We start from the raw sequence: 26,700 nt of genomic DNA on the forward strand, positions 1-26,700 counted from the left end.
TAGTAGGATTTGTAGTATTAAGGCTACATATAGTGTTTTGTTTTCTGCCTTACTAAGTTAGTAGAATCAGTTATGGCAGCTAAGGAGGAATAACTATTTCAGAAGAAATATTGAATGTGCAGGTGTCCTAAAACTCTTGGTGTATAAAGTTAGAATTCAAGCATTTTGTGCCTTCGGGGGACGTTTTGTTCCGTCTGTTGAGTATATGGTTAAACTGGAATTTGTGTGAGTGGTTTGTTAAGGACAGAGCAAAGTCACAGGAGTTGCTGTGGCACTGGACTGGAGGACTGTTCTCTGGAAGGAGCCTTCACACTGAGATCATACTGTCCTAAACTGAACTCCTGCTGCTAAGCTGCTAAGGCATTTTAGCAAAGAGTGGAATCCCAGACATCCACTGTACTGAATCACACTCAAGATGTTTGACTAACATCAAGTAGAGGGAAATGTTTCTAAATCTTCCAGCTCAAGTAAAAAAGAATTTACTTGACCACCAAAGCAATCTGAAAACCACTCAAAATGCTATTAGGGACACTGGATAAAAAGGTGCCCTTTTAGTTTCTTGCTATTGGGAGATTTACTGTTTAGTTCTAACCTCTAATGGGCATTGCTAGAAGTTATATATACAGGTGCTGGTCATAAAATTAGAATATCATGAAAAAGTTGATTTATTCCAGTAATTCCATTAAAAAAATGAAACTTGTATATTATACTCATTCATTACACACAGACTGATATAGTTCAAGTGTTTATTTCTTTTAATTTGATGATTATAACGAACAACTAATGAAACCCCCAAATTCAGTATCTCAGAAAATTAGAATATTGTAAAAATGTTCAATATTCAGACACCTGATGCCACACTCTAATCAGCTAATTAACTCAAAACACGTGCAAAGGCCTTTAAATGGTCTCTCAGTCTAGTTCTGTAGGCTACACAATCATGGGGAAGACTGCTGACTTGACAGTTGTCCAAAAGACGACCATTGACACCTTACACAAGCACGGCAAGACACAAAAGGCCATCGCTAAAGAGGCTGACTGTTCACAGAGCTCTGTGTCAAAACTAATTCCATCCCTTTACATCTTTCCGAGTAAACGACTGCCCACCTGTCTGTCTGGACACTGATGGATGACTGTCGAGATCCTCCTCCACGCTTCAGACCAGCTGCCCACGCTCCAGCAACCACCAAGTGCCTTGAAGCTGTCCTTACACTGAAGTTCTCATAGACTACTAACTATCATCACCAGTAGATTGACCAGAGGAGGATGGGTCACCCCTTGTGAGCCTTGGTTCCTCCCAAGGTTTCTTCCTCAGCTGGGGGAGTTTTTCCTTGCCACTGTCGCCCCTGGCTTGCTCACTTGAGGGTTTTACATTTGTCTTTACATTTCATGTCAAATCTTGTCTTACTGGAATTCTGTGAAGCTGCTTTGTGACAACATCAGTTGTGAAAAGCGCTATATAAATAAATTTGATTTGATTTGATTTGATTTGTGTCCAAGCACATTAATAGAGAGGAGAAGGGAAGGAAAAAATGTGGTAGAAAAAATTGTACAAGCAATAGGAATAACCACATCCTAGAGAGGATTGGGAAACAAAACCCATTCAAGAATGTGGGGGGAGATCCACAAAGACTGGACTGCAGCTGGGGTCAGTGCTTCAAGAACCACCACACACAGACATGGGTTTCAGCTGTCGCATTCCTTGTGTCAAGCCACTGTTGAACGATAGACAGCATCAGAAGTGTCTCACCTGGACTAAAGACAAAAAGGACTGGACTGCTGCTCAGTGGTACAAAGTTATTTCTGATGAAAGTAAACTTTGCATTTCCTTTGAAAATCAAGGTCCCAGAGTCTGGAGGAAGAGAGGAGAGGCACAGAATCCACGTTGCTTGAGGTCCAGTGTGAAGTTTCCTTAGTCAGTGATGGTTTGGGGTGACATGTCATCTGCTGGTGTTGGTCCACTGTGTTTTCTGAGGTCCAAGGTCAACGCAGCCGTCTATTAGGAAGTTTTAGAGCACTTCATGCTTCCCGCTGCTGACCAACTTTATGGAGATGCAGATTTCATTTTCCAATAAGACTTGGCACCTGCACACAATGCCAAAGCTACCCATACCTGGTTTAAGGACCATGGTATCCCTGTTCTTAATTGGCCAGCAAACTCACCTGACCTTAACCCAATATAAAATATATGGGGTATTGTGAAGAAGAAGATGCAATACGCCAGACCCAACAATGCAGAAGAGCTGAAGGCAACTATCAGATCAACCTGGGCTCTCATAACACCTGAGTACTGCCACAGACTGATTGTCTCCATGCCACGCCTCATTGCTTCAGTAAATCAGGCAAAAGGAGCCCCAACTAAGTATTGAGTGCTGTACATGCTCATGCTTTTCATGTTCATACTTTTCAGTTGGCAGCATTTCTAAAAATATTTTTTTTTTGTATTGGTCTTAAGTAATATTCTAATTTTCTGAGATACTGAATTTGGGGTGTTCATTAGTTGTCAGTTATAATCATCAAATTAAAAGAAACAAACACTTGAGATATATCAGTCTGTGTGTAATGAATGAGTATAATATACAAGTTTCACTTTTTAAATAGAATTACTGAAATAAATTAACTTATTCATGATGTTCTAATTTTATGACCAGTACCTGTACACTGCTGCCCTCTGGTGGTTGGAGGAGGACTAACATGGATACTTTGTAGGAAGAAGATGTTAACTGTTCCAGCTTGTAATTGAGCTATACATTAAAGATGAAGTCACCTCAGTTTGAGTGAATTTGGTAATTTCCTCAAAGTGTCCACTCTGATTTGGTTTGATGAGTCTTCCTAGGCGTGGAGGCCTCAGTAGAGTGTAGCTGATCTCATCTCCATCTTCACTGGTCACAGCTCGGAGAATGTTACGACTGATCACTTGTCTCGAGCCTGAGAGATCAGTAACATAAGAAATTCATTCATTCATCCATTCATTCATCCACCCGTTCATTCTAGAAACCAGAAAACTTGCAAGTTTTACATTATTATTTTTGTAGAAGTTGTGTGATAAGAAGGAACATGTTTGCAGTCTCTAATGTCAAGAGTCAACAAAGGTCCTTAATTCAGTTCACCTAGATGTCAAAGACAAATTAAATGTCGACATTGTTTTTTAATTTATGTATCTCTTGCCAGAGGACAGCCTAAAGGCACAGACTGAGAGACAGAGTGTTTGAACCCAACCGGGGGACTGCCATTCTTTGTAGGGGTTAGGTTTTGAAAGGGAGTTGACCATTGAAAGCTCACCTGGGAAGACCAAGAGCTCTCCCTGGGATTCTACAGAGATGGTTAGCTGTCTGGCAGTGACCACAAAGCGGTAGAGAGGAGAGGTGTGGTCTCCATCTGTCACTGTGAAGGTGAAACCACCAGATTCTGAACCTGTTGGGGAAAAACAGATTCTATTATTTATAGCTTAAAATGCTCTGATGTAACTACTTCAGAGTTTTTAAGGCTATAAAGGAATTCTTTTGCTGTTAGTGCTGTCTGGTCCCCCAGTGAAGTTCTCTGTTAACTTCTCTGTAGGTAAACAATAGAAGGAATAATTCTGCCACCCATTGACTAAATCCCAAAGTAACACTGGTCACAAGTACACACCCATGGGCATTTTTGGATTGCCATCCATCTACCAACATGTGTTTTTGGACTGTAGGAAGAAACATTTGCATACACAGGGAGACCACAACACCTCACAGAGACACTACCTGCAGTGCCACCATGCTGACCTCTGAATGTTTTTCCTTAAAACAACAATGGTCTGGATACAACATGTAGTGAAAGTTTTGGAAAAGTAGTCTACATTAACACATTTGTGATGTAGTAAGCTGTTGCTGCTAACTTATAACTCCATTACATGCCATTACAATTTATAGTTTAAGATCAGAAGCCAACGAAATGAAAACCCTGAACTCATGCTGACCTAATTACAGAGCAAATAGTCATTCCAGAAAAACTGCTTAAAGCGAGCTATGATTAAAGATGACCCAAGATATAACTGTAGTCGATTTTAAGACTTATGTTTAACACATTCAATATAGTTTAATTAAACCTGAGCAAATGCATTTTTTAAAATCAAGATTTCCTCCACAATTTGGTCCATTGCCTGTTCTCATCTGCTTGTTTGTTTACCCTATCCCATGATGCTAAGTTAAGATACTTAAGTTGGGAGGGTAAAGGCTCACTTGCACTTTGTCCTCAACACATGAAACCAAATACTTCACATTTCTGAACTGGCAAAAATATGATATCAGCCCATGTGACAGCAGGTGAATAAGTGACCAGAGACACTGCTTCATGGAAGTTAATTAATTAGTTAATTAATTAAGTAATTATCTGTAAGCACTTCATCTTGTTCAGTTGTGGAACCAGGGCACCTAGAGAAACAACATGAACATTCCTAACACAGCACAAAATACTGCGTAAAAAATGTGTAATATTATATACACTCTTAAAAACAAAGGTGATACAAAAGGTTCTTTGAGTGATGCCATAGAAGAACCACTTTTGGTTCTAGAAAGAACCCGTTTTTAAGAGATGTGTAAGTGTGAATAACCTTTTACAGGTTTAAAAATTCATCACTCGATCTTAAGGTTATTTCACCATTTAAACATATTAGCAAAAATGGTTCTTAATGGAACCAAAACAGTTCTTTTATGGTATCTCTCAAAGAACCCTTTTTAGCACTTTTATTTTTAAGTATGTGTATATCCTTGGTAGGTAAATATGTGTATACTAATGTTTAAAATGTATTATAATAGAAAATTAAATGCTGTGTGTATTTTCTCAGACATGAACACATCAGAGTGGACTGTTTAATTAAACTGGCACTCATTAATCTCTGCAACTAATTTTTATTACTTCATCTTTGGATGATGGGGTGCATTCATGAAGCATAATGACTTTTTTAATGCAGTACCTTCATGGATGAAAATGACTTCTCCATTGTTGATCTGAGCTTGACTGAAACTATCAATGCTGTTGTCGGGGGACTCTTTCAGAGCAACCATTCCATTGGATGGAGGCTCTATTATATAAAACAACTCTTCAGGAGAGGAGTCCTGATCTTCTGTGTTCAACACTCTGTTTGTGATTTCCGATTCTTCCCCAGCAAGAACCTATAGAGAAAGTGTGTAGGTTAGAAACAAGACTAGAAAACAAAACAAACTAAAGGGGAGGGGGGCCTAAAAGGGTTTGATTGTTTTACTGTGGAGTGTAGCAGCTTGGCGTGTTATCTGAAGATAAAGAGCGTTGCAAAGGGAGATTGCTCTCTCAGGCCTTGGCGGGGCTCTAATGGACCCATAATGGCTGCAGAGCTGAATGGAACATTAATTGAAAGAGCCAGAGCAGATCTCCTGAAAGACTTTCTTAAATAGCGAGAGTCAGTAGGGAGAACAGAGTGGCATGCAGTGAAAGAGTCATATCGATTTATTCAGGCTTGCTCTCCTCTGCTGCCTCCATCTAACACTCTCCAGACAGATACAGAGAGGCCTAGAGAGAGAGAGAGAGAGAGAGAGAGAGAGAGAGAGAGAGAGAGAGAGAGAGAGAGAGAGAGAGAGAGAGAAAAGAGGCTGGCAGAGAATTTCAGTTCACGAAGCAGTGGCCCAGATAAGCAAGGTCTACAATTCCATTAACTTTTAGGGAAGCTATTTCCACGCGACGCATGTTTGAGAGCAGAGACGGCACTTATTTAAACACCATAGTCAAAGTGCAATATAACATTAAACTACAACGTATTCACCTTGCACGCCTCATGTATAGTTGGTGCTAATGTGAGGTATGTGTATCTCATAGGGGCAATGTGCCGTGATTTCCAAGGTCTCTCTGTGTGTACATTTACATCAGTTATGCCCTCTAGTGCTCATGGCAGGGACTTGCATATTATGACATAAGAATCCCATGGTACAGTGTATGGCCTCCACCACTTGGTGGCAGCAACAGTACATTTGTGCCTGCAGCAGTCAGTACAATTTCATACCACAATTATCCTCCAAATTGTGAAGGAAATTGATATTTCTTCATAATCAATGTGTAACGCATATAACATTGATCGGATGCTGTGTGGCAAATTCAATTTCGGCCTGCTGAGAGAGCGGAGCTGTGTTTGAAAGAGACTTAACAAGCCGTTATTATGGCAAATCGTAATCATTCTCTGATTTGGATGCTGTGTCCCCTTAAGTTTCAGAGACTGTGTGTGTGTGTGTGTGTGTGTGTGCTGAGTTTGCAGTGTGTGTAGCATGTGAGTACTGTAGTCTGTGGGCTGGAGACGTGGTGTCCGGTGAACGCATAAGTGGAGAGTGTGTGTGAGTGGGAATGAGAGGCTGCTGAGTGTGTGTTTGGAGGGGAACTCTGTAATGAATGCCAGCTGGAGATGAACTGGGCAGGATCTATGTCACCACCGTGTTATTCATCATGTCTGATCATCTGCTGCAGGGTCATACAACACTGCAGCTTCCTGCTTTAAATCAACACAGCAGAAATAGAGAGAGAGAGAGAGAGAGAGAGAGAGAGAGAGAGAGAGAGAGAGAGAGAGAGAGAGAGAGGTGGGGGAATAGAGGCAGCATGAGCATATGTGAGAAGGGGAAAAAAGCAAATGCAATAGTGTGTTTAAGAATGAAATACAGAGACATGGAAAGCTAGACAGAAAAATGAGAAGACCAAGAAAATGTGACAGGGCAGGAGAGAGGGAAATAGATATATGGAGATAATAAAAAAGAGGGAAAGGAGAAAGAGAGAAAGCACAAGAGATGGGTAAAGATAGAGGAAGCACAGGAAAAATAAAACAACATATGAATTAGGAAAGAATGAGAGAGATGGGGAATAAAGGGAGCAAGAGATAAAGGGTGAGGAAGAGCCAGAGCAGAAGCAGCAGAGAGAAAAATAAGTACAGAGAGAGAGAGAGTATACAGTCTGTATGTGCGGAAAAAGACATATCATTATTTCACATTTTGCGGTAAAGTAACTGTGACTTGGATTGGCCGAGCCATTCTCGGATCCCAGGAGCCGAATTCCTGCTACAGTCATGGTTTTCCAAAAATATGAGTTACCAAGGCAATGGGAGACCACAGACAACATCAAAAAACAAGACACACTGGTTTCCAGTTGTGGGAGAAGAGCCCTTTTTTGTATTTTCCGATCATGTATTTGTTCCATGACCAATGAGGTCTCAGTGAGATACTCTTTAATACCACAGAGGCCCTCTGCTTCTGAGACCCGGTGAGAATTGGGCCTGGTGAGAAACAAGAGAACTGTAAGGCTGTACCTCCAGGCCGATGTTGCGCTTGAGCTGTGGAGGCTCATCATTAACAGGGATGATATTTATGTTGATGGTGACTGAGTGACTGCGGCGGTTGATCTCAAAAGCTGAGGCAGAGAGCGTGATATTGTCCCCTGGGTACTCAGAGCTGTCGTGAAGGTAGTAGATCAGACCCTGCTGCACCTGAACATGAGAAGATACACAAAAACATATGGTATTAGGTGCAGCTGGTATTTGGCAGTGGGTGGTGCTGTTGGTATGAGTGCCAGTACATCTGGTATGGGTATGTTTTCCATATGGTAATATATTATGAGATATTTCATATATCAAGACGTTTCCTGATTCATTAAACTATTACATATTTCATTTTTATGACATCTGAGAGAGTGGAAGAGACACTCTAAGCTGGCTAAACTGTTTTAAGTTCAGTATGTCACACATAATGCATTGCTACACTCTTTGCTTTATCAACCTTTGTGTGTGTGTGTGTTTTTCTAAATGATTTTTCTGGAATGGATAACTTACTCTGAAGTCAAGAAGACATTTTGCTTTTGTTAAAGTGACTATTCTGGTCCAAGGTGATGATATACAGAATGTACAGCCATCATGTATGTGCACATGCATATTTCTGCTTCATATACCACTGAAAATGCACTAACACACCTCCATGTAGTCCCCAAAATGTTTGCTGTTCATGATTGTTTGCATGTTGTTGTTGTGCAAAACAGTCATGCAGATGTTAAGCCTGAGACCAAAAACTTGTAAATATATATTATAAATAAATGTATGTGTGTTCACTGCAGTGGTTTACTGGTCTGTTGGTGTGTTTTTTGCCCCAGGCTTCTTCAGAGCGTGAGCTGCAACAGCAGGCTCCAGAACACAGCTATGTACAGATTTTAATGGCCTCCAGATGATCGCCAACTCATGAATAGAGCGGCACTGTGCTTTCACTGATTGCAGGGGTTGATCAGGCAGATGGGTGTTTTCTAGAAGTAGCAACCATATTTGATTGCTGTGTATTTGATTACTTCATTGCACTTCTAAACTACAAGCACCAGTGTCCACCGAAGCCCAGTTTAATGCTGGGAGGCTCTTCTGTTTTCCACTGACTACGGCAGCTCTGTGTGCCTGTTCCATAGGTTCTGTCTGCCAAACAACAGCATGAAAACAACCACCGCTCCCACATGAGTGAGTGGTGAAAATCCCAGTGATGTCCAATAATGAGCACTATATATGCCTCTTTCAATTAGGGGCAATTATTCTCTGGTTTCTCCCTCAATATGGTATTCATTTGGAGTCCTGCTGAATCCTGTACATAATAATAATGGACTCTATAAAGACATAATGGGAAAGATGGAACAGTACCCACAGCTTTGTCAGAACAATGTTGTGTCTACGAATACTGTACTTGGGTTCTTGACTTTTTTTTGTGGGTTTTTTTCTGACAGCCCCTTTGACAACAATGTAGAATTGTCATCCTAGACTTAAAATTATCCCTGGAACTAACCTAAAGCATTACTTGCAGTTTTCAGTGTCACCAGAAAATGACGCGGACATCAGCTTTCATTTCCAGACAAGTCACCTCTGTTCTATTCCAGGCCAACAGAGCTTCCTGACCAATTTTGCAAAGCTATAAACTTCAGTTAGTTTCCTCAAGAGCTCTGCCTGATCTCAGTTCAGTTCTTCAGGTTTTCTCTGTTCCTTCTTCACAGTGGGGTCTTTGAGAGCCTGGCAGGGCTGAGTAAGACTTGTGTGTGGATGCTTTATTATAGAAATATATGGGGCAGTTTATTTTGGCTTGGGGCAGCAGGAGCAGCTCCGTCAGACTTTCCACCCGCGCTCGAACAGAGCAGGAGCCCAGGCCAAGCCCCAATCCGCAGCCATAAGAACAGCATCTAACCACCTCCATCAGGCTCAGCACTGCTACAAGCACATGACACATAACACGTTTCCACCAGTCTTTTTTACTCTCACTCTTTCCACTAGCAGACCTTTGGACCACTACAGCCAGTGACACACAGGATTTTAATCGTGTTAAGAAATGACTGGAGAGAGAGAGAGAGAGAGAGAGAGAGAGAGAGAGAGAGAGAGAGAGAGAGAGAGAGAGAGAGAGAGAGAGACTTTGATTCCTTCTGTCACCTAAACAGAGAGAACGTCGCTGTTCTGTGGTACAAACAACCGAGTTGATCAAAGTCTGGCTCAATGGCTATTATTCCATGAATGGCTTGTAATTAAGATGCAGAAAATGCTATTTTATGCCTGGCTGTGCTTAAATGATACTGCTAATACCAGGGAGAGAATTTATTTGTCTTGGGGTAACCACAATGCCAGACTGCTTCCACTCCTCATCCTTTTAATTAAACAAACAAACAACAACAAAAAACAACCCTCCTCAGATGCCCCTGGTCTCTTCTTGTGGTTTGATAGAAATTAGCTTTTTTTTCTTTAGCAGAACAAAATGGTGTGAATCACAAAAGCAACAGAAAGGCTAAGGTACAACCCACCAGTGCATCTACTTCCACCACAGCATCCACAGAACAACATTCCTTTATGTGAGCTATATGTATGTGGTCAACTGGGAGCCTGTCAATAATATTCAGTTTATTTCCTATTTGCCATTAAAATCCCTCAAAAAAAAAGAAAAAGGAAAAAATATTTAATTTCATATTTTCAAATATTTGTTGCTGTGGTATAGTAATGGGTCAGTTATAATACACTGTCAAAAAGTTTATTGTTGATAAAAAATACTAAATAAAATTAGCATGCCTTAGGCAAGCTATAATTTGGAGTGTTTCACAAAAGCCATACTATAGACTCCTTAGACTTAATATGAAGCTTGTAAAACACTATTATTTTTAAAGTAGTAATTGACCTACCATTTACGTTGCATGTGGCAGTTTTATAGTGATTTTTGGAAAGAGCCTTTGTGTAAAACTGTTGCTGTTGCTAAAAGTAGATTATGTCTGTTAAGGATTATGATAAAATGCCATTTCCCTGCCAGACAAAGACAAGATTTAAGTTGTGCCTCTTGTATGAACAGTGACAATCACAGTAGAGATTGATCACATAGAGGATGGTACTTACATCTTCCCAGGTGAAGGAGACAAGTCCATCTTCATCCCTGTCCATGTATCTGATGTCCCCATGCTGAGGTGTCTCCTCCAATATAAAGTCAATGTTGGCCTTTCTGTAGAAAGGGTGTGTGATGTTGATCACCTCTTCCGAAAGTGCCACAGCTCCGCCTTCTCTTACTGTGAAGTTGACCACTTGGATGGGAATTAGCCTGGGGACGATGTCCACAATCACTTTCAGGTCTTCCACCATGGTGAAGCCATTACTAACGTCCAGGGTGAACTGATCTCTACTCTGCAGTGAGGCTGACACATACAGTATCTTGCCCTTGTTCACATCCTCTTGAGTGAAGGAGTGGATATAGTCCAGCACTGGGGAATGTCTACTCTCGTTGTTCATTTTGACCACATGACCAAGAAGCGGAGGTTCTTTAATGTTGAATACCATCTCAGTAGGCAAGATGTCGGCCTGCTCCACCTGAGAAGGAAACAGAAAAGATGAATACAAATTAAGACTGAAATTTAAGACTATATTTGTGCAAACAGTATCCTTAAAATTATAGGTATTGAAATTAATGTTACAGCGTTTATTTGTGTGTAATATATAGGTTTATTCAAATTTACACATTTTCCTGCTCTTTTTCATTTTGTGGTAACAGTTGATCAGCAGTGCTGTGTGATAGGACTGTGATTATCATGACTAATTGAACATATTACTTTGATTACAATTACTGAACAATGATTTTTTTTGTTTCTTGCCCTCATAATTTGCTGACAAGGCTTGTACTGGAAATATTCATTCATTCATTCATTAGGTTCTCCTTTACCATTTACAGACTTTACCATTTACAGATACTTGTTAGTAGTTGCTACATAGCTTGCTAACACAAGATTTACATTGATGGCATTTAGCTGATACATTTATCCATAGTAACTCATGAAAGTGCTTTGTCATCTTGTTCAGAAAATACATCTACACCAGTAGAAATAAGATTAGTTTTCAAATTAACAAAGCCACCATTTGATACTGGAGTCAAAGTTGAACACCAGATTTGTTTCTTTCTTAACATATGTACAGAATATGCTTCTCATTATTAAAAGAAGTATTTGTTTAGACATTCCACTATATCCCATGTGGAATGATTCAGAGCTCTGGCTTGTAATCATTGATTTCAGGGAAAACTGGCACTGCAAAAAGGATCTATTTACTATTCTCCATTAAGCATGTGACAAACCTGAAAAACATTGAGGAAAAAAGAACTAAGATGTGACTCAGAGTAAATCAGGCAAGGAGAGCCCCATCTTCAAAGGAATTTGCATGGAAGCTGGTATTCTCAAAGGCAGTACTGTGTGCTGCATGTAATTATTGAGTGAGAGCACAGAGTAAGGTCAGCCATATACCAGACCTAAATCACAGCAGACTCTGAGCTCTGCCTAATCTACCATGTTTCCAATAATATAAGAGTTTGTGCCAAAGTATGCTGTAGTGTTTGGATAGATTTATACGTTTATGGGATGTGTGAGAGCAGCATCCCTGTGGTTTTAGAACCATTTATGGTTGTATTGTGAGACAGTCCTATACAAAATTGATTGTATGTTGGTAGATTTTTATCCTAAAAATAAATTAACGTGGTGGAGCTGGTGTAGTTTTTCTGGTGTTTTTTTTTTCTTTTAGGTAAATTAACAATCATTGCTTAGACATCTGTACTCTGTACATTTCATAAACACTGACACGCAAATTGGCATAAGCCAGCTTGATGTCTTTGTCATTTGAATATCTCCACTGATGAGATTTAAAGCACACACACTTGCTCTGATTATTTAAAAAGTAATACACGAGAGGAGTGCTGTAACGTGAGATATTGGCACTGGTGTGCTGCAGTCATAGATCAGTACACCAGTGCCAATATCTCACACTATAGCACAAACCCAGAGTATAATATTGTGATTTTACCACAGTTTGTTATCTACATTTGTTATTAGATATTAGGATAAAGAGGACAGAACAAAATGTGATTTATCAACATTCTTCACACATTCCACTTAGCCATTTTTGACCAAACTCTCAAACATGCTCCATCTAGGATTTTTGAACCTTGGTGCTCTCAAGTGAACTGGGCCAGTTTTGATGGATACAAATGCTGCATGATTTTTTGTCTGTTTTAACCAGAACAGCACCAGAGCAAGAGATAAACAGATAGAATCTGGATATAGTCACGGTTAGTCCACAGTTTACAGGGTTCAGACTAGATGTGTAAATGATGTTTAGTTATGTCTGTTTTTCTGGTTCTTATATATGTTGGTGGAAATGTGTCGAAGAATTGAAAATTAGATGCGTGAATGGGAACTGAACCAGTTCCATGTTGGTAGAAAAGGGTTATCAAGCACCTACCCACCTACCCCCTTATATGCTGGCATTATTGCTAGGTTATGTTTATATAACAGAGTAATACCTGAAAAGCTGCGGTCAGAGTGCCATTATCGTGCTATATAAGATAAAATAAAATAACACTTTATTGATCCAGAAGGAAACTGCAGGATATTGCACTCCTGGAAATTCTCTCATCTAATCGCATTGCAAGGTTGGAATTAACTGTAGCAAAATTAACATTAGGATAGGAGGCTGCATAACATGTAAACCACATATTATTATCAAAAAATGTACTGGATTAACATGTCCTGGGCTTCTTTCTAGATCTTATCTTTCGTCTAGATATGTGAATTCCGCATTTCAGAAGTTAGTAACTTCAAAGGGTAAATCCACATCCCTACTCATTTCCAGTAATGACCATTTTATACCCTAATAATTCAAGTGCTACTAAAACAGTGAAGCAAGAAAACTCAAGTAAACTGCTTTAAACTTGTTCTTCATTCAGCTCTTACCTTCAGATGATCTGGGTCGATAGTGGAATGCTCTCCTTCGTATACAATGATCACCTGATTTGCCATAACTTGAGGTTCAGACCGATATCCTTGCTTGAAGATCTTAATTTTGAATGTACCATCCTTAGACAAGCTTTTTACACGCACAGTGAAAGCAAATGAGTCTTTGGATTTCAGGCTCTGATCGCTGTGCTCATAGGACACCACTCCTTTCCTAAGGTCTTCCTGTGTAAACAGACTGGCCTCAATACCACTGACAATAATCCTGCCATCACTTGGAGGAGAGGTTACATCATACACAATTTCTGCAGCACTTCTAATGTCCATGTTGGTTTCTGTGCCCAGAAGAGTGGTGTTAAGAGTCATGGTGCTACTATGGTCTATAACAACCATAGTGTTGTTGACAATGTTCAGGTATGGCTCAGCTGCCTGAACCTCAAGAAGGGCTGTAGTCTTATGCAGTCCATCAGACACCTGAAGCTGGAATCTTTCACGATCGGCACCGTGATGAACAAACAAAACATTCCCAGCTCTCAAGTCTGCCTGAGTGAAACGGTAAAGGGGTTGCGTAGGGTCTGCAGATGAGACGAGGCTACCAGAAAGAATTCCTACTCGAACATAGACCAGCTGAGTGTCATTGAAGTCTGAGTCATCATCCCTGAACAGAATATCATCAGTGGTCAATAAACGCTGTCCATTTCTAACCACGTTAAAGGGTTTGTTAATGACCCTCTGAGGTACATGATCATTTCTGGATTGAACTGCGATGTTAAATGTTCCTCTGAGGACTTCCTGGCCTTCTGTGCTGCCTTCAGCTTCTTCAAATACTAAGAAGCTAAACTGGTCATGGTTGATCTCTGAGCCATCGTGTTGGTATATGAGCCTGTTCAAAAGTAGATCCTCATTACTGAAAACCCGAATCGCGCCGTCAAATCTCGGCAAACCGGGAGGGGAGTCTCTAATAAGTTGTCCATACATGGGGCCTTGAACAATCTTGTACACAAAATCTGTGGAAGTGGGAGTCTGCGCCCAGAGGTATTCTTTATTCAATATGTTTTCATTACCTTCCAGGACTACCAGTTTCTCGTTGGTTAGGCTAGGAGCACTGGGGTCAGCTTTAACTTTGACAGGATAGGTGTACACTCTGGAAGACTGATCCTCTGCAAATACCTTGAACTGAAAAGAGTCCTCAGCATCAACAGCCCTGCGGATTACGGGTCTGTAACTGACATGTCCGTTTTCAATATCCTGCTGGGTGAAGCTATCTCCATCTGACAGATCTCTACCCTGCAACATCAAGGACCCCAGTGCTGGACTCTTTGAAATTATGAATTTTATTGATGTTGCAGGAATTTGCTTTCCCTTCATCACAGCCTCCAACTCTGCCTTCTTGATGACTTTTGGCTGTTTTTCTGTAATTTCCAGAGGAGCAATCTTGGCTATTCCTAACTGAGTAGGCATGACTTTTATTATAAACACATTGTCTGGCAGAGTCAACAGACCAAGGTGAGCAGAAAAATGAATGTACTCTGTTTCTGTATCATCCAAATCTACTGCTACCGTAGTGATGTATCTCAGTTTATTCTGCTCTAGATCAAACTGATGAAACTGTGACACTTTTTGTGGTATACCATTATCTGCAATAATTTGCAACTCTCCTAATCTCAGTGGCTGTGTAACATTGAATACAATATCTCCTGTCCTAGGCGTGGCAGACATAGCTAGGTTCTGTATCCCAATAGTTGAGTTGCTGCCTTGAGTGAGGAGAAGTCCGGTGTTGGTCACTAGGCTCATCTGTGGCTGTGTAACTGCAAGTGTGAAAGTGGTTGACTGACTGATTTTATCTCCATCTGAAACCTGCAATGTTAGTCCATCTAATAAGCCTCCTTTGTGGACATAATAAATGAACCCATCCCTAAGCTGACTGCAGGTGAACTCTCTCAGGCTTCTACCAGGATAATGTGCATCCTCTACATAACCATTAATATTTGGTTGGGAGATGATGGTTACAATCAACTCATCACACAGGTTATCTGAATCATCTATTTTGATCAGGCTTGGGCTTAAGCGAGTGCGCCCATTTGCTGTGACAGAAATGTCACCTCCCATAACCTGAGGGATGTCATTGACAGGGAGGATTTCCACTGGAAGAACATATTGATGGGCAGTTTTCAAACACTCTGGAAGACTGGAACCTAGAGTAACTACCTCTAGTTGGATTTGATCGCTATACCTTTCATTGCCATCATGAAGATACTTAATCTTTTTATTCACTACATCCAGCAGAGTGAACTTCTTAGTGCGCCTAGTGTTGATGTTCATATCTACAAGCCCATACCAAGGATCACTCTGAAGGGTGAAGATGATTTGAGACTGTCTGATTCCTGCAGTGTTTAGATTGAATGTTGGATTGAGGTTGATTACATCAATATAAGCCTCCCCACCCTCAGCAACACGCAGAGGGGTAACATCCAAAAGCTTGGAGACATTTTGAAAGATCTCTGGCGTGTCAGCAGTCGGAACACAGTGTCTTTCTTCAGTGCCTCCTACATATCTGATCCGCAGTGGAGCTGTAGTTGTGGTTGTCTCAATATCATAATAGCTGGAGTAATCATACTCTTCGCCCTCACATTTAACATGGATGTCTTTAGTTATCAAGGCATCCTGCAGGCTTCTGGCTTTCTGGTTCACCTTGATTTCTCCTAAACAGCCAATGAACGACTCAGAAGTGACATCCTCCTCCATGCGAGTCAAGTAGCCATCACGAAAGACATCCTTCATTTTCCCCTGAATTCCTCCTAAGTATAGATTTCCAACAAGGTCTAGATTTTCTGATCCATTCAGTGAGAGCGAGACAGATTTACTGTCAACTGTAATCTCAAAAATGTTGGGTTGAAGTCGAATCTGTACCCTGTGCCACTGATCATCGTCAAGTTGCACTTTCAGGTTGTTGAGGACCACCTTGCCACTGCCCAGATCTACCACACCAATTAAGTGGCCTCCATTCATACCTAGGGCAATGAAATCCGACTGGTGACCTGGGTGGAAGAGAAGCAATGCCTCTTCTATTGTAGTTTTCATCAGCAAGTCTATGCTGCGAGAGCCTGTGTTAGACTGTGTCCAAGTTGGGAAGGACACAAAGGAGTCTGGGCTGATAAAACTAGTGGCCTCCCCCTCTCCAGCTTCAAACTCAGTACTGCAGCCTTCCTTGGTGTCATGGCAGGTAACGTCCTCTGAGGACAAAATGTCAAACTGTTGAGACTCAAACTTTACTTTGCTCATGCAGCCACGAAGGAAGGGCAACGCAGTGCTGAGGTACTCGACCTCCAAATCTCTCACACCTCCAAGGAAGACACCAATGTCAATATTGAGGTCCTCCCCTTCTTGTAGTTCAGTGGAGGTGGTTGCAATGTTGTCCACAACCATGCTGAATTTGTTGTCTTTCAGTGTTAGAGAAACTTGGTGATCCACTAGATTATTCAGCTGCATACCAGTAGGGGAGGCCAATGCCACTTCACCTGAACCCATGTTCATCCTCGCCTGTGGAAACAAACACAAACAATTTTCAGAAGTGCAACATGAAACACTTAAGCATTTTGTGTTAATGTATTTCACATTTACACTAGATTTATAATATATTTAGTTAAGCCTTCCTGCTTCTCATTTCCTTACCTCCTACACAGCAATTAAGCAATCGATTATGAGATTAAAATGTCACGACTCTTATTTCAAACTGACTGCTTAGACACACAATAAAACAAATCTGTTTACAATGTTTTTCTGAATTCAATCCAATGAAAAAGTGTCATTGGAAATGCAGTTTTAATGAAGAATCTCACAGTACAGATGATGAAATTGTTTTGAGAAAGTACATATTGCGAAAGTACATAATTCCTGCATGTTCTTTGCTGTAGAGTTTCTATACATTAGCTGCAGTCTGGGAGGCTGAAAGATATAAACTCAGGTCAGCAACTCACTCTAGCTCCATGAAAGATGTTTTCCATATGTTATGAACAGAGAAGTGAAGCATAGCTTGATTAAATGTAAAGCAGCTGAAAATACATCTGACTCACCAGAACACAATTCAGAATGACACCAAACCAAATTACTGTGCATATGAAAGACAAGATTTATATTTGCTTCTTATGGAGAAATGGAGGCACAATTGTTCAAATATTAACAAGGGCTTGATTTTGTTAATAAACAAACAGTAAAAATGGTTTGTCAAGCCAACCACATGAATAAATGAATAGCTAAATAAATCAATAAATAAAAAAATGAAATAAATAAAAGTAATAAGCTATGAAATTTGAATTCTTACCTGTAACTTGCCATTTAAAAGCTCCAAAGACAGGTAGTCTTCATTTCCAGCTGCTAGCAGAAGGAGCCCACTGCGTCTGCTTGTCTTAAACTCCAGCGACAAGTGAAAACTCAACAGATCCTGCACTGCCTCAATCCGACAATAGCTATCCCCAAAGTATGAATCTGCAACAGATAAAAAGAGAATACATGACACGTGGCTAATTTGACATCTAGCTTTCACCTGAACTAAGTTAAACTCTATCCATCGTTCACCTGGACTAATTTAAACCCTATCCAACACTCACCTGGACTAACTTAAACCCTATCCACCTTTACCTGGATTAAGTTAAACCCTATCCAACATTCATGTGGACAACGTGAAACCCTATCCACCTTCACCTGTACTAAGGTAAACCCTATCAAACATTTAATTGGACAAAGTTAAACCCTATACAACATTCAAGTAGCCTTTGCTGCTTGCCAAGCCTTTAAATAAGAATATGTGCTTAATTATTTGTCTGGTTAAAGTTAAACTATTTCTAAATGTCACCATATGGTTTATCCTTCTGTGAAGATCCATTTAACATCTCTGTGTCACAATGCAGAGTGCAATATGTTTCTTCCTTTTTTTCAGTATTTTCTTTGACTCATTCTGTAAAACAGAGCTGGAGACATTACCCGTTGTTGCTTGTTTTTTTACATTCTGATTTGGATGCTGCTCCCTAAATTGTGTTGGCTGTGCTTGTGTAATTATCTGTGTATGATGCTCAAACGTGTTCGCAACTATGCAGTAGCAGAAGGAAAAGCCAGCTTTAGACTGATTGAACACACCATTATTGCAGACCTGCACTTAATATTCTAAATAATACACATGTCACATATCAGGCATATCATTTTACATATTGACATGTTTAAAGTGTGTCAAAGCATCAGTGAATAATCCAACACCAAGGGCAATTAGCAGAGTTTACTCTCTCTATCCTTCAGAGGAGTTATCAGTGAGTAAATATTACCACAAACTAACTTCATATATGATATCTCAGTTGAATTAATTATTGTCAAAAATTTAGCAATTTAGCACTTGTCTAGTAATTGCTAAAAAGGTTTTATACATGATAAATGTTCTGATAATCATAACGATATGAAACATTGCTGACTAATGAAAACACGTATCTCCATTTTGGTCGAGTTTATGTATACTGTCCTATTGGGGAATGTCACTAAAGGCTGAAGATTCTCTTGAAATGTATTGTAATTCTGTTTAAGAGTCTGTCAGACAACGAGCTATTAATACATGGGGAAACTGAAAGGGATACACAGTGAATGTAGGTGTTGGGAACTCACAGCCTGATTCAGTCTTACACAGCTGTTGCAAACCAAAGCAAAGGAGGAAAGGTTGTAGAGACAGCCTTGAGGACTCTCTCCCTCTCTAAGCTATCAGTCAGAGCCCCATGAGTGTGTTTGGCCGCCAGCACTGCTGCAGGATTTCCCAGGCTTTGGTTGAGGGGGGATTTCTGACTCTATGCTAATTCAGCCACCTGCCTAGCACAGAACACCCTCTCTTCTCACACCACCAATACAATACACTCAGGAAGTGGATTATTTCCCATCGCTTCCACTCTTAGACTAAACCAAGCAAAAGAGCGAGGTCTCTCAGACAAGGGTTTCCAGGACCTGAGCCAAGCCATATAGCCTAGATAGATATTTCACAAGTGCCCACGAACCGTACAGGCTTGAAGGCACTTTGGTGTGACTGTGTGGAAAGCCCCTAAGTGTGGAGAAACATGGAGAAACAGATGCTTTGGAATATGTACTGAGAAGCAGATTTTTATCAGTTTTTTCCCATCAAAGCCTTTCAGTCTCAAACGTGTCCTTCTATTTTCCTTCCCGAATCACTGGAGACAGTTATATATGTAGAAAAACATGCAAGCAATATTTTATGAGGTGCTGGAATACAGGTATCTAACCTACGATTTTGGTTCTCCAACACATTTCAGGCGTGTGACTGTAGCTTTATTCATTTATACATTAATTTACTTTAACACCATCATTTAAGATTCATTAAGATGTTTAAGATTGTGGTGGGTCCAGAGTAGAATCACTGAGTGCAAGGCAGGAACAGACCCTGGACAGATGGCCAGTCCATCACACACTTATCTAGTCACATACACACACATTATGGACAATTTCACACAGCACATCCACCTAACAATGTTTCTTTTTGGACTGTGGGAAAAAAACAGAGCACCCAGAGTAAGCCCACACAAACACGTACAGGACACACCCAACTCCTCACAGACAGTGACCCGAGGTAAGAGGCCAAACCCACAGCCCAAGGACCCTGGAGCTGTGTAACACTGTGATGCCTAAAACACTATGGGCTCACCTAGACATCACATCTGGGTTGGGTTTCACCCGCTGCAACACCCTAAATACTAACGCAAAATACAAAAAGAGTTGAGTTTTGTCATGTGCGTAACTCCACAATTTGTGAGCAATGTACTGTGCAGTGGGAAAAATAGACAAATCAAGACTCCACAGCACTTCAATAGGGCACATAAATAATGTTAAAGGCTGTATAATACAGAGAGGAGCCTGCTTTTATCAGCGTCTTCAGACTATTGTGATCAAAGTGAACTCATGCACTCTCTCTCTCTCTCTCTCTCTCTCTCTCTCTCTCTCTCTCTCTCTCTCTCTCTCTCTCTCTCTCTCTCGCTCTCTCTCTCCTTTTTTATTTCCCTCTCATTCTCTCTTCCATGACCAAAAAGCCATAAGATAAAATGTTTAAAGCATTACCCAGACACTGCTAGCATTTAGCTGGGCTCCTACAGTCAGTCACACAGCTAGTGCCCATGGCTTATAGCAGAGAACACTGGATCCCTGTGAAGAATATTCATGTAGATCACGCGCACTCTTCACTTTGAAGATCAGGCCAGCATGGCACTGCTTTTCCATGGTCCCTTTTAAGCTTTGAAAAGCTTATACTGAGTTTTCTCCAGGCTTTAAACCTTGGAATTAAGGTCCTTTCAACACATGTGCTACATCTCTATATGACACCCTTCCATTCACTGCTCACTCCATTTTCTGGTGTTTCTCTTTGGAATCCCCCTAGAGTGGGGTTTTCTCTTGGGAATTACATTTATATATCCTGACTTTCAGTTAGGTAGTATCAGTCAAACGTTTAAACACACTTTCTCACACTTGTCTTTTTCTTATTAGTTTTATTTGTTTACTTAATTTTTTTAAACACAGCCATGACTAGGGGTGAATTTGGCACACATAGTGGATACTCAGTTGTACATGCATGACATGTTTAGTTTCAAAAGCATGAAATGAAATGAGACGCAAAACAAAAAGGAGACACCTGCACAAATTTGGTTCCTGTGCTGATAGATGCCGTTAGATGTTCCACTGCAGTGCTTTACCCTACTCCTACTGTGAAGTTTGGGCTTGCTTCTGTTGGGGAAGTCCCTCAGTTTTATTTTGGTTAATATTTAATCAATGTAACAACACTTTTGCACATATCACCCTGTACTGCAGTTTTGCATTAAACCTTACAGAGCAAGTACACTTCTTCTTCTCTTTCAGACTATGCTAATGCGCAGTACCAAAACCATGAACCCATAATGACAATGTAAACAGGTGAGAGGGAACACAAGTGTTTAACAAGTGTAAAGTCTGCTGACACAATTCTGGCCACGAAACAGTTCAGAAAATTAGCATTTAGAGTGGAAAAGTCAAGTGAAGAGGGCAGATAGTCTTCAAACATGTCAGGCGTCTAATTCTATTCTGCCCTATCTCTACTTTATGATATGATATTTTATTGGCCATGATATTTGGGAAGTGTACATTCATATCTGATCAGCTTGTAATGGTAGTTATGCAGAGTGCACACATCTGTCTGCAGTGTGGTACTGATTTTAAGCATAATCTGGTGTGTGGCATTGGTCAGGAGGATGTGTGCCAAGCATTTCGAAGCTGCCAGCTAAAGGGCAAAGGGTGTGTGTGTATGTGTGTGTGTTTGTGACAAAGAGAGAGAGAGAGAGAGAGAGAGAGAGAGAGAGAGAGAGAGAGAGAGAGAGAGAGAGAGAGAGAGAGAGAGAGAGAGAGAGGAGCAATAGATAATAAGGTTAACTAAGGGAATCATGGTCAGCGTCATTATCCTCATGGCTCTGGGCTCTGTTGCTGTTGGGTAATACCCACAGCTGAGTGTGCTGAGGATAATATATGACAGTGGGCATAGCCAAATCATTCAGAGCTTCCCTCAGTGCCAGCAGCATCAGTCTGAGAGAACTGAGCATTCTCCAAATGTGAGGGACACAATGGGAGTCAAGCTGGAGCTCATTAAACTTATCCCATTGTTTCAAATAGGATGCAGGTGTTCAAGGACCTTAGACCCCATGTAGAGTTTACCATGTACCATGCATTCCATTTAGAAACATGTTTGTATACTCTGAGTGAAGCAAGTGTGAGTGGTATGATGAAAACCATGGTACATGAGGATACTTTCACAATGCGCAGTATTTTCCACACAAGATTTGCACATAGAATGACCAAGTAAAGCCATAACATAATGCTACATTTCCTGTGAAATAAGTGACATTTTGACTATGCTTCACTCACAAAAATAATCTTTCATATGGTGATTTTTCACTGCATGGTGCCTGCTAGACTCGGCTTGGCCCTACTCTGCTTGTTTGCTTTTTCATTACAGACAAATTTGGCCTAAGTTACCAGAAACTGGGTACTTTTTAGTCCCTGCTTGTTGGCTCCAAGCAAGTCAAGTATGGACTAAATGTGAGGTGTAAATATTGCTGAGTGCTGATTGGCCAAAGAGACAAAATTAGAAGTTTTTAAAGTTCTTGTGCTACAGTAGATCACATTTATTCTCACAAAATATAACTCACAAAAGCTGCCATTAAAATTATCTTGTGGTCTTTTGAAGAGTTTCAAACACTCGACGTATTGGTGCCTGATGAAAGGCTCCAGCAAGAGGTTAACAGTACTGAACAGTACTACAAATCTGTACTGATCTGTTTGTCCTTACACACAGAGCTGTGTTCAGTGGCAAAACACATCAACAGCACAACAACATGTGATTACACAATGAGACTTCATTGCTAAATGTTACCGCGGCCATTCTTGTGGTTTCCAAATCCTGTCAGAGATGCTATTTTTCAATGTAACTGGCTACATTTCAGTGGCAAACTGTTTTAATGGAATACGTACAAGGTACCACATTTCAAGAAGCGTGTAGAGCTGAGTTGAGCCAAGTTGAGTACGTAACATGTAGTGGAAAACCACAAAAGTCCAAAAGTGTATAGTCACCCCTTATGGTAAGTTAATTCAGCTACTTTAGGTTGCTCTTGTACTGTATAATCTCTAAAAAAGCATGAAGGTGTTCTGGAGTAGCAGTATACTATGCTCAATTCCTACTGTAAGATTCCCTTCAGCATTGAGCTGTGGAGCCAAGATGTTGTGTTCTCTGAAGTGGGAACTCCAGAAAGCAGAAGGGGGGACAAACTGTCTATTAATACCCTTCATAGCAAAAGAAATGTTAGATAAGCAGGTGTCCATACATTTCAGTCCATAGAGTGCAGTTACCTGTGGGGTTGGGCTAGTTGTAAATCACCTATATTTCAGTGCTTGAAACTGCTTTGACAGAATATATTTGTACAGATTTGCACAAGGTTAATTCATCATGATAGTGTTGACATGTTTTCATATTTTCGCCCTTACAGCTTACACGGCTGTTATAAAGTCCTGGCTTGTTGTAGAACTGAACAGAGGTAAAGAGTGTGAGGCTGCATTGTGTACTAGACAGATCATTACAGAGGCACAAACATGGCTCTGTTATTGGCCTGGAGATGGAATCAAGTCAGTCCAGGTTTGGTAAAAGCATGAAGGAAATCCACTAGGTCTGGAAGCCAGACTACTTTAGAGGGCTTGTGTACACTGGAGAGAAAATAAGGGTTATGTAAGACTAACACAAATAAGGAGGCAGACTTTGTGATTGAGCTTAGAAAAGTCTGATTTTTAACTTTCTATATACAGAGATTTACCTTCTATTCCTGATTTTTCTCGTGTTTGTCTGTGCTTCTTCCAGACACAATATTGGGATCATCGGTGGGAAATTCTGTCTCGAGTGTATGACAATATGTGTCTTCCTCATAGCAGATGGCCGTCCAGTGAACACTATTATATTGCTCACCACATCTCGGGCAGTACTAATTGTGTGCTTGTCTTTTGGCTCCAGCCAGGCCAGATGGCAATAATCTGATGATTGGTCCGACTTGTATTTATAGCATTCATAGGAAACTGAATGTGCTTCTGTCTCCTTTATGAATAACTCTTCTCCATCCTGTAGTATGTTTCCAGCCTGAACCCACCCTGCTGTTTTCAGTGACGGAACACATGTATGGAAAAGGGGAACAACCACAGCTCCAGGAAGCAGCCAGCCATTTGGAGCTCTCTCTGTTCTCGTGATCCGGCTGAGAGAGTGAGTCAGAGCCCATGAAGGGTCAGGATTGTTTCTGAAATTCATGCTTTTGAGCTACGGCCTGAAACTAACTCACAGCTTGAGAGGAGTCGAGACGTTCTCATCCCAAAACCTAGGATATCTTGAAAGCTATATAAGCATTTAAGCTGAATGTGCATTTGTTAAAGCCCCTGGGAACACATACTGATACACTGAGTTATTTTGCATAATACCAAACTTGGATGTTATGTGAAGAATTCAGCAAAGTTTAAATAGAACACACAAAGCAGAAATATGATAAAACACTCCTCAAAGATTGCACAAATGCTCTGGTCTTGATGTGGTCTTAATATTCTAATGAACCCACATGACTGAGAGATCTCTGTCACTGGTGAGCAAAGTTTTGTTTATGTTACCATGGCAACACACAGCCTAGAGAGAGAAGCTGTGTTTTTTTTAGCTTTTTACTTTGAATTGTGGTTATGATTGTACACAGTACTAATGGTGTACACAGGGTAAATCAGATGGAATTCCAAATTTGTTCGGTGTGAGGTTCAGAACGAGCGCAGGTTTACTCTGTGTGAGGTTCTGAATGACTGGGCTCAAGTGTGCGATTGTAAGAGTGTTGAGCCATATTTGTCTTGTGATTGTTCAGGGTAAAGTTTACATATGTTTTACTCATTTTACGACCACATAGTGTGGAGAGCAATATTGGTGAAATTCAGCAGACATCTATTACACTTTGGGAAGATATTTCTAAGAAATTATTTGTACAGTTCCATTGGGGACCCTGAAAAGCCAGATTAATTAGTAAGAAAGAAAACTTTTTTTGGTTTCCAGGAACATCAAGTGTGTTTTCAGTACGTAGATGTCCTCTCTTGTGGTTTAATCAAACTTTTCACAGATCATTTATACACACTTTTAATATTTGATTATTTTTAGGTTAAATTGACACTAAATAACAAACTGTATCCTTTATATGGAAACATGATATTTAGGGCAGGTAAATAGGGCTGAAATGAATAATAAATTGTAATAAAGTGTAATTTTCATTTTCATATTTTCAGACTTAAACTTTTTCTATCGGGCGGCATGGTGGTGCAGCAGGTAGTGTCGCAGTCACACAGCTCCAGGGACCTGGGGGTTAAGGTTCAAGATTTGTGGACATATGTTCAGTTGTACCCACCCATACTGTATGATCTCTATAGCAAAACATGAAATGAAATGGGACAGCCTGGAGCACCTGCACCCAGACTTAAGGTCACCATGACATGTGCTAGATGCTTATAATGCTCCCAACATTCGACTGTAGAGCAGAACATTCGACTGTAGAGCACCATTCAATACCTATGACATGAGTGTTGTTTATAATACTGTTTGTTTGTAACTAATACTCCAGCATCCATCCATCCATTCATTCATTATCTGTAACCGCTTATCCAATTTAGGGTCGCGGGGGGTCCAGAGCCTACCTGGAATCATCGGGCGCAAGGCGGGAATACACCCTGGAGGACACACACACACATTCACTCACACACTCACGGACACTTTCGAGTCGCCAATCCACCTGCAACGTGTGTTTTTGGACTGTGGGAGGAAACCGGAGCACACCCACGCGGACACGGGGAGAACTCACCAACTCCTCACAGACAGTCACCCGGAGGGGGAATCGAACCCACAACCTCCAGGCCCCTGGAGCTGTGTGACTGCGACACTACCTGCTGCGCCACCGTGCCGCCAATACTCCAGCATCATTACCGAATCTCATTGTAGCTGAATGGCATCAGATTCTCACAACAATGTTTCACCATGTATTGTATACCATCTCTGAAGCATAAAAGTTGTTGATGCAGCAAATGGGGGAAACTTCCTGTTAACACCATTGATCTCAGAAGATATGTTGGTATGAGCAAATGTCCATAAACATCTGGTGTGAGTTTTTTTTTTGTACTGGGACAGGGCTTTATAAAATGATATATGGCTATGATTTGGAAATTTCTGAAGGTATATGTGCCTCAAATCTGGCATATGTCACCATATACATCAATTTGAAAAACAACCAAATAAAATTACATATCTCATCAGTGCTCTAGATCAACCCTAGTGACAAAGCAATCATTTTTCAGTGCAGAAAAACACTGAATGCTAGGGAAACATGTTTCTTTGACAGTCCATAGCAACAGTCACTGACCACCACGTTTTCTGAACAAACCACACTTGTGTAACAGCAGATGCAAAATTATGGACCACTGTCTATAAAAAGTGGGTTTGCTTGTGAGTTGTTCCCCTTGGTTGTTTAATGGTGCCATGGCAAAGAGAGACATACGGAAGGACAGAGAGAGAGAGAGAGAGCTGCCTATTATTATACAACACATAAGACACTACCACTTAACTGGAGCCACTCTGTATGGACATGAGCACAATTATGGTATGTTCCTATGATATGATTACAAATATTTGAGTAAAGTCTCATCCCATGATGGAGGGCAATACGGACAAAACGAACTGCTTTCTAATGTGCTGGTCTGAAAGCAAGTCTTCAGAAAGACAAGGATGAAATTTTATGGATTATTTGATAACTAATATATTGGTCCATGAGAACTTAAGGGATAAATTTTTAGAAGAAATGAAATATTAATTTCTTGTTATTCTACAGTAAATGTGTACAGTAACATGTTTGG

At 40.6% G+C, this 26,700-nt stretch overlaps 1 protein-coding gene across 1 annotated transcript in view; it reads right to left on the bottom strand.

Moving 5' to 3' along the window:
• Positions 1–26,700, bottom strand: part of cspg4 (chondroitin sulfate proteoglycan 4) — a 68,318-nt gene that overhangs the window by 4,092 nt on the left and 37,526 nt on the right. The window contains exons 2-8 of the mRNA XM_066666795.1: positions 17,561–17,724; positions 13,240–16,779; positions 10,370–10,834; positions 7,292–7,468; positions 4,949–5,147; positions 3,283–3,414; positions 2,768–2,928 (exon numbers count right to left, since the gene is read on the bottom strand). Coding sequence (XP_066522892.1) covers positions 2,768–2,928; positions 3,283–3,414; positions 4,949–5,147; positions 7,292–7,468; positions 10,370–10,834; positions 13,240–16,779; positions 17,561–17,724 — 4,838 coding nt within the window. The remainder of the gene's footprint in view (positions 1–2,767; positions 2,929–3,282; positions 3,415–4,948; positions 5,148–7,291; positions 7,469–10,369; positions 10,835–13,239; positions 16,780–17,560; positions 17,725–26,700) is intronic.

This window comes from Hoplias malabaricus, chromosome 4, assembly GCF_029633855.1.
Source record: "Hoplias malabaricus isolate fHopMal1 chromosome 4, fHopMal1.hap1, whole genome shotgun sequence".
NCBI classification, from domain to species: domain Eukaryota; kingdom Metazoa; phylum Chordata; class Actinopteri; order Characiformes; family Erythrinidae; genus Hoplias; species Hoplias malabaricus.